General features: G+C 43.3%; 1 protein-coding gene across 1 annotated transcript in view; it reads right to left on the bottom strand.

The window, feature by feature from the left end:
* Positions 1-9,429: 9,429 nt before the first annotated feature.
* 7B2 (Secretogranin_V domain-containing protein 7B2) overlaps positions 9,430-9,614 on the bottom strand; it is an 11,077-nt gene continuing 10,892 nt past the window's right edge. The window contains exon 8 of the mRNA XM_080268873.1: positions 9,430-9,614. This exon is cut by the window's right edge and continues 1 nt beyond it. Coding sequence (XP_080124999.1) covers positions 9,550-9,614 — 65 coding nt within the window. The 3' untranslated portion in view covers positions 9,430-9,549.

Raw genomic sequence — 9,614 nt, 5'->3', positions numbered from 1 at the left:
AATCCCACTTCATTTCGTCCTATTGTGTTGACTTCTTGTCTATGTAAGGTCATGGAACGTATGGTTAACAATAGGCTTCTTTTTGTTTTAGAGTCGAAGAATTTGTTAAATGATCAACAATGTGGCTTCCGTAAATACAGAAGTTCACTAGATCATTTAATGAATTTGGAGCATTGTATTGCAGAGGCATTTGCCAATAAAGAATTCATGATAGGGGTGTTCTTGGACATCCATAAAGCCTATGACATGACCTGGCGACACGGTATACTAATGAAGCTCTATGCTTATGGTTTAAGAGGAAATTTGCCTGTTTTTATTTCGAATTTCTTAAGGGACAGAACTTTCTCTGTCAAATTGCCCCGTAACGTAACATCGGATATATTTATCCAGGAAAACGGGGTGCCACAGGGAAGTATGCTTAGTCCTACTTTATTTAGTATTATGATCAATGATATTCTGTCATCAGCTCCCATCCCGAGGAATCTTAAATACTCGCTCTATGCTGACGATTGTGCAATATGGCACTCTTCCCATAATGCACAATTTTCGGCTGGGCGGATTCAAACAGCCCTTGACTCCGTCCACCAATGGGCCTTGCAGTGGGGATTTAAGTTTTCCGTACGTAAGTGTGCCGCTATAGTCTTCACTAATCGTAACGTACCTAATTTGTGCTTAACTTTGGATAATCAGGCGGTACCTTTTCAGAATTCTGTAAAATTTTTAGGAATACATTTTGATCGTAGAATGAATTTTAAACTTCACGTTAATACTTTGCTTGCTCGTTGTGATAAACCGTTAAATGTCCTCAAGTACCTAGCGGGTACTACCCGGGGTGCCGACAGAAAATCTTTATTAATGATGTATAAGTCCCTTATTCGATCGAAGCTAGACTATGGCGCACAGGTGTATGGCTCGGCATCCGATGCCACACTGAAAGGATTGGATGTGTTACAGAATAAATGTTTGCAAATGTGTCTTGGAGCCGTCCGGTGTACCCGTGTGACTCGCATGGAAGTGGAGGCGAATGTGCCTCCCCTCTGTATTCGCCGTGACCACCTGGCCCTGTCCTACGGCGTAAGGACATTAAGGAAAAGTAATATCGGCAATGTGGCCTGTACCCCCTTGCATCAATACCACCACCTTCTGCGGGGGGTGCGTCGGCCACTTGCCCTTCACCTCCACTTACTGACTCAGGAGCTTGGTGTGGACCCCAGTGACTGTGACAAGTTGGTGTTAAAAAATATAGCGCCTTGGGAGCCACCTGCCTTTACTGTTGATGTTACATGGCTCCCAGCAACAAAGGCCAAGGCGCCGGAGGCGGAGGTCCACCACTTGTTTCGTAACATCATCATTCGTCACTTGGGGTCCCACCACTTGTACACCGACGGCTCCAAGTCGAGTGAATGTGTGGGTGCAAGTGTGTGGTCGACTGAATGTGCACTTAGGTATCGGTTGCCGACTCATACATCTGTGTTTACCTCCGAACTTTTTCCTATTGACAAAGCCATAGACTATGCTCTCAATTCTAGGCATGACTCATTTGTCATATTTTCAGATTCAAAATCAGCCCTTCAGGCAATTGCATCTTGTACTACGGACTCTCACGAGATCCAGGACCGCATCGTTAATAAGTTGCATTCATGCAACAAGTCATTCACGCTGATCTGGGTGCCTGGTCATTGTCGTATCTACGGCATTGAGCAGGCTGACTTACTTGCAAAGTCGGCTGTAGAGCTCGAGGAGACTTCGGACGTTCCTCGTGATCTACGATCGAGTCATTCTCTCGGAAAGAAATCAATAAATCTTCTGTGGCAAGGTCAGTGGACCAGACTAAATATTCCGACCTGTAAGCCGTACCTGGGCCACTGGGACACCGCCAACCGCCCCAGTCGCCTGGAAGAAAAATTGTTGGCACAGTTACGGCTCAATGCCACCATTTTAACACATATGAAACCTTATATGGAAAGACGCTTCCCACCGCACTGTGACATCTGTGATGCGGTGTTATCTATCAGTCATATCATCCTGCGCTGTCGGCGATTTATTCGTGAACGTGCTTCACTTATAAATTACTGCGGAGCAGCAGACGTCCCCTTCACCCTTTCCACCATCCTGGGTGATGGGGACATTGTTATGACTGATAAATTGATGGCTTTCTTGAGAGAGACCGGACTGATCAGAGTGATGTGACTTTTTTACTGCGTGGTTATGGTTTTTATCAACAGTAAATATGTATATATTGTAATATTAATTAGGGTTGACAGTTGATATATTTTAAATAGTTCCTCCTCCCACTGATCTATTTCTAATATAGATGTCCCCTACATTAAGCCAAGTTCCTCGCCTGACAGTCACCAGCTGATGAGTGCAAGTGTGCAATATAGGAAGGTATTGGGCACTTGCAGTCGATGGTGGTCTGCTGGGCGAGGTTCTTCACTTTTTGTATAAATTATGTAAATACAGTATACCATCTTGCTTAAGTTATTCTAATTAGGGCCGCCAGCTGACGTATATGGAAATGTTCCTGGCTCGTCTGGTTCCCTTTCATATATTGATGTCCCCTATATTAGGTTGTGCCTCGACTGACAGGCACCAGGTGATGAGTCTCTATCTATCTATCTATAGCCCGACGCCCTAATCCCGCAAAGGGTGGCCGCAGACAAAACGCCTCCAAGTCACTCTGTCACCCACCATTTGACTACCCTCCCCCCAACTCACCCCCCCCTCCCTCATATACCTCTCAATTCCATCCCTCCACCTCATCCTCGGTCTACCCCTCCCTCTCCCTCCCTCCACCTCACCTACATACACCCTCTTAGTCAGTCTTTCATTCTCCATTCTCTCCACATGTCCAAATCACCTCAGTGTATTTCTCCTAATCTTTTCAACCACATCCACATCTACCCCACAACGTTCCTTCACTTCTTCATTCGTCAACCTGTCCCTCCACGTCACTCCACATGCTCCTCTCAAGTAACTCATTTCCACTGCTCTCACTCTTGACTTGTTCCCCTCTTGCAAGGTCCACGCCTCGCTTCCATACGTCAGGGTAGGGATCACAATACCATCATGCAGTGACTTCTTAACTTCCATACTCACCTCCCTATTTCTCATCATTGCTTTCAGTGTACCAACAACCTTTCTTCTCTGCTGTACCCTTTCACGTACTTCATCCCCCAAAGTTCCATCCTTACTCATCACACTACCCAAGTACTTGAATGCACTCACATTCTCCATATCCTCACCATCCAACCTCACTGCACACTCTGTGACTTCATTCCTCTCAAACACCATAACTTTACTTTTGTTTACATTAACTTTCAGATTCCTCCTCCTACACACTGTCCCAAATTCATTCACCAAACATTGCAACTCCCATTCATCTTCACTCAACAATACTGTATCATCAGCAAACAGCAACACCGGAAGCTTCCAAATCTCACCCTCATTCATTAGGGCCACCCCCACATCCACTGCCCTACCTTGCACCTCCTTTACAACCCCATCCATATATATATTAAACAGCCATGGAGACATTACACACCCCTGTTTCAGTCCCACATTGAGATCAAAGAACTCACTCAGCTCACCATCCACTCGCACCGTAGCCCTAGCTCCCTCGTACATACTCTTCACAGCACTCAACAATTTCCCCTCCACTCCATATATTCTTAATACCTTCCACATACCTTGCCTATCTATTCTGTCATAAGCTTTCTCCAAGTCCATGAAGGCAGCGTACACTTTCCTTCCCTTCTCTAGATACTTCTCCACTAAACATCTTAGAACAAATATCTGATCTACACACCCTTTTCCCTTCCTAAATCCCCCTTGTTCTTCTCCAACTAGCTCCTCTGTCATATGCCTAACCCTATCAATGAGTATTCTACCATATATTTTACCAGTCACACTAAGAAGGCAAATACCCCTATGGTTACCACATACTTCTCTCTCCCCTTTTCCTTTGTACAGAGGAACAATTATACCTGATTTCCAGTCCTCTGGAACCCTTCCCTCTTCCCAAGCCAATCTACACAACTTCCATATCCACTCCACAACAATCTCACCCCCATACCTAAGCATTTCACCACACACTCCATCAATTCCTGGGGCCTTTCCCACCTTAATCTTCTTCATCGCTTCCACTACTTCCGACCTACTGATCTTTTCCTCCCTCCTCTCATCTCTTCTTCTCCCAGCCATTCCCCAACCACTTATACTCATACTGCTCTCACTCTCTACATTCAATACATCCTCAAAGTGCTCCTTCCATCTCCTCAATTTCTCTCTCTTCTCCATCAACAATCTATTATTCCTATCTTTCACTCCCCTACTATTTCCCCTTTCACACTCCCTTACTTTCTTTACCTCCTTCCAAAACAATTTTTTACTCTCCCTCCATTTCACACTCAGATTCCTCCCAAACTCTTCATCCACTTTCTTTTTACTCTCCTTCACCAGTCTCTTAACCTCCCTTCTCCTGCTCACATATACCTCTCTCTTCTCTCTCTCATCTTCTCCCCTACCTCTACTCGCCAACCATTCACCATATGCCTTCTTCTTTTGTTCCACAGCTCGTTTCACCTCATCATTCCACCATGCTGTCCCTTGCACACCCTTGCATCTCCTCCTCACTCCACAAACCGCCTCACACGCTGCGCTTATCTCTTCCGTGAATATCTTACATACGTCTTCCACCCCTTCCATCTGCTCTAGCTCATACCTTCCCAGTCTTTCTTCCACTATGCTCTTATACTCTGTCATTTTCTCACTATCTTGCAATTTCTCCACTCTTCTCACAGGAGTTGCTTCCTCCTGTCTTCCCCTTCGCCTCCTCAACCACTTTCTTTGCAGCTCTACCTTGGCCATCACTAAGTGATGGTCCGAGACTCCATTCCCCCATCCTCTCCACACTCTTGCATCCAACACTTGTCTTCTCATTCGCTCATCCACACACACGTAGTCTATCATTGCCTTTCGTTCAACAAGTTCACCATCCATCCTCCTCATTACTCTCCATGTATACCGGTGGATCATCTTATGACGAAAGTAGGTGTTGGCTATTGCCAACCCCTTACCAGCACAGATGTCCACCAAAGCACTTCCATTCCCATCTACTTCAGCTGGCACACCCCACTGACCAACCACTCCATCCACTCGTACATTCCCAACTTTGCCATTCATGTCTCCAATCAACAGCACTCTCTCGCACCTCTCAAACTTGTCCATACATGCTTCTACTCTCGCCCAAAACTCATCTTTCACTCTTGCCACTCGATCCTCTGTTGGAGCATACACACATACAATCGCCCACGCTTGTATACCTACTTTCATCCTCACCCATACAATCCTTGCACCCACTGTTCCATACTCTCTTATATTCTCCTTCCACTTCTTGCTTATCATCAGACATACTCCCTCTCTTGCCCTCTTATTCTCACTGACTCCCGCACATATACCTACACCACATTCCCATTCTCTCATCCTTTCACCTTTCCATTAAGTTTCATTTAGTCCACGTATATCCACTTTTGCATCCTCAAGCACCTGGACAATCTCTCTCTCTTTCACTTCATCATTCACTCCTCTCACATTCCACGTTCCCACCCTAAGAATGTCCTTTGTCCGTTCCTTAGTCGTCAACGTATGGTCCGTCCGGGTCCGAGGCGCTTTATTCGCTTTTTTAGTTAGCTCTTTTTACGGGGTGGGGCACTAACCCACCACCAACCCTTTTAGTCGCCTCGTACGACAAGCAGGGATACTGGGGGAGTATTCTTGGAAACCCCCCCTACCCCCAGGGGTAATGTAGAAAGGCATCACATATCTGCAGTCGATGGTGTTCTCTTGGTCGAGGCTTTTATACCATTAGTGTAGGTCTAGTTATTTGTCTCTTAGGATTTAGTATAGGTTAGCGATTTGTCTGTTAGGTGATTAGTTTTAGGGTCTTTATATCAGGCATTTTTGTTTATAAGTAATAAAAGGTTAAAAATATAAAAAAATACCAAAAAATAATAAAAATAAAAATACAAAAAAATTAATAAAACAAAAATTATATATATATATATATATATATATATATCTATATATATATATATATATATATATATATATATATATATATATATATACGTACGTGTGCATGAAAGTGTGTATGTTCATATGCATGGATGTGTGTATGTATGTATGTATGTATATATATATATGTTCGTATATATATGTATATATGTGTCAATATATATACATATATATAATTTTGCCTTAATGACCAGGGGCTCCGGCCTCAATGGTCGATAGGCAAAAAAAAAAAAAAAATTAATTAAAAAAAAAGTGTTTAGCGGTGACGGCTGACTTAGCTTCCCCTGCCACGGTGGATGTGTCTCTTAAGTTTATAATGATGTGGTTTTAAGTGCTTTCCAAGGCTATAGTACTTTCATCTTAACTTGGCCTCAACACCCGCCCTTTTGTGGTTTATTTTGCGAAGTTCAGTGGCAGAAAAGGGCAATGGTGTGGGTTTAATGTCTTTCCATGGCACTTTTGTCATCATCATCATCACTATCAACAACATTACATCACTAGGATCATCATCATCACCATCATCAGCATTACTGTGGTCATCATCATCATCCACCACAACCATCATCACCACCACCACCATCACATCATCATCGTCATCATTACTGTCACCACAATCATCATCATCAATGTTACTACGCTTCATAACCACCATCATCATCATCATTACTATCACCACAATTATCATCATCATCATCAACATTACTACAGCCATATTCATCATCACTACCACGATCATCACCGCCACCACCACCACCATCACCACCACCACCATCATCAACACCACCACCACCACCACCACCACCATCATCAACACCAACCCGTACAAACAAGGGACGAAAGACACACATCAATAGTCTCAATATATATTTAATTAACCAATCAATTTACACAGCGTCATAGAAGATAAATATTTGTATACAGATATAGATATTTATGGTTTATATATATAGATAATGTGTATATATATATTATGCATATATGTGTTTGTATTTAGTATATTTAAGTTAGTGGTTATAAAATGGAACACGTGCTTTTGGATAGAGCCTTTGACATACCAATTCCGACAGCCCTATGAAATTATTATTATTATTATTATTGTTATTATTATTATTATTATTATTATAATCAGGATCTGTAGCTATGATATGATTCGAACTTATCTCAACCTTCACTATCAGAGTAAATGATCTTAAGGTATCTTAAAGGAAGCGCCCTAACACCTTTCCCTAAGCGATTGATTTTACTTAGTACGCCTTTATGTCCTGTTCTGTGTTACATAAGTCCTTCAAACATCGCCTCTCTCTCTCTCTCTCTCTCTCTGTTTCCTCCCTTTCCTTCTCTCCTCCCTCTCCTAATTCTTTTTCCTCCTTTCCTCCAGCTCAGGCTTCGTTACACCTTATCCTTTGCGACTTATTATGCAGATAAAGAGATATATGCTAGTCACGAAGAAGTGCAAGGTGGTGTCGTAATAAATAACGCAGGATAAACAGTGATAAAGCCGTCCCCGCAAAACACGAGAGAGTCTGCCATGATAAACTGATCCCTAACACCTCTTCCTAAGCGATTTATTATATTTTTTTTTTAATATCGTTGGTTAATTGAATGTCAAGTATAAGCAAAATAAATCGCTTAGGGAGAGGTGTTAGGGAGCTGGTTGATATAATTTTGTAACGTATAATATGCAAAATAAATCGCATAGGAAGAGGTGTTAGGGAGCTGGTTGATATGATTTCATCATCATCATCCGGACCTCCTTTCCCAACCTAGGGCAAGGTGAGGAGTAGCAACGTCCAGAGAGCCAAAGTTTGTCCAGTTACGCTTCCATTCACTCATCATTCAAGCCCACGGAATCCTGGTTCCATCGGATACGCCACAAACATTCACCACGTTCTGTAGCTTCACTTAAACGTATCCGATTGAGTCAGTCCGGACGCTGCCACGTTAAAAAGGGGTGCCAAATCCCTGATCACGCACTTCTCCTTACAACATTCATCCAGCCAGCTCGATCTCTTGTCAGTTCCCTAGCCACACCGACTTTCAAACTTCTCTTCCTCACACACTCATCCACCATATCTCTCCACCTTCTCCTTGGCCTACCTCGCCTCCTCCCTCCTTCAAATTCGCTCAGATATACCTTCTTCACCACTCCATTGTTATCCATTCTCTCCACATGACCATACCATCTCAGTCCACTCTCTTCAATTCTGGTGTCCACAGACTTCCTCACTCCACATCTTTCACGAATCACATTATTCCGTATCCTATCCACTCTCTGTACTCCACATACATTCCTCAGCAGTCTCATCTCCACTGCTCTCACTCTTGACTTTTCATTTTCATGCCACACCATAGTCTCACATCCATATGTTAAAGTTGGCTCTAACGCTGTAACGTATAACATGCAAAATCAATCGCTTAGGAAGAGGTGTTAGGGAGTTGGCTGATTTAATTTTATAACGTATAATAAGCAAAATAAATCGCTTAGGAAGAGAGGTTAGGGAGCTGGTTGATAGCAAAATAAATCGCTTAGGAAGAGGTGTTAGGGAGCTGGTTGATATAATTTTGTATCGTATAATAAGCAAAATAAATCGCTTAGGAAGAGGGGTTAGGGAGCTGGTTGATATAAGTTTGTGCGTTACTTATGCAGAGTACAGAGATATTAGAATGATTTAATGTATAATAAATCGCTTAGGGAGAGGTGTTAGGGAGCTTCCTTGAATTACCCTGAAGAACTGCTACACTCCGTCCACCTTAACTTGGCAAAGATGGGCCTCCTTTTGCAGCTTATATTCCATTGCACTTCTTCGTGATTAGCGCTGTGTTCCCGTGTCAATTAGTCTGCATTTAAGATGGATGGATGGCAATTTTAGGCCAAGTTGAAGTGAAAGGAATATAGTTAATGTTTTATATGTAGGAAAATAATATAATACTGCTGACGATAGATAGACAAATAGATGCAAATATACCCTGGGAAGGAGTATACGGGAAAATTATAACGGAGTGGGTATACCTCTGGCACGTGCCGTTGTAATTATCACCTTACACGTGCTCTTATACCTCTAACACGTGCTTCTCTCTCTCTCTTTCTCTCTCTCACGTGCCCCTATAACTTAAGAATGATACCTATATATCAACGCACGCGTTTCCATACTTCCGGCACGTGTTTCTATGTCTTCCGGCACGTGTTCCTATGTCACCCTGCACGTGCTTCTATAACTTCAGAATTATACCAAGCTATCCACGCACGCGCTTCCACACTTCCGGCACGTGTTCCGGTGTTACTCACGCACGCGCATTCATATTTCCGGCACGTGTTCCTATGTCATTCTGCACGTGCTCCTATAACTTAAGAATTATACGTATATATCCACGCACGCGCTTCCATACTTCCGCCACGTGTTCCGGTGTCCACCTGCACGCGCCCCCACACCTCCGGCACGTGCCCACACCTTCTTACAAGCCGCCTCGTAACTCCTACATCATCCCACCTTTCTTGGCGGCGACAGGTAACTTCTCGCCCATCAGGTAAGGGTTGACGC

The sequence above is a fragment of the Coenobita brevimanus genome, chromosome 30, assembly GCF_032717465.1.
Source record: "Coenobita brevimanus isolate Jiangsu-jjx chromosome 30, ASM3271746v2, whole genome shotgun sequence".
Classification (NCBI taxonomy): Eukaryota; Metazoa; Arthropoda; class Malacostraca; order Decapoda; family Coenobitidae; genus Coenobita; species Coenobita brevimanus.
The sequence above is the reverse complement of the archived record's forward strand: the minus strand, read 5'-3'. Positions and strand labels throughout refer to the sequence as shown.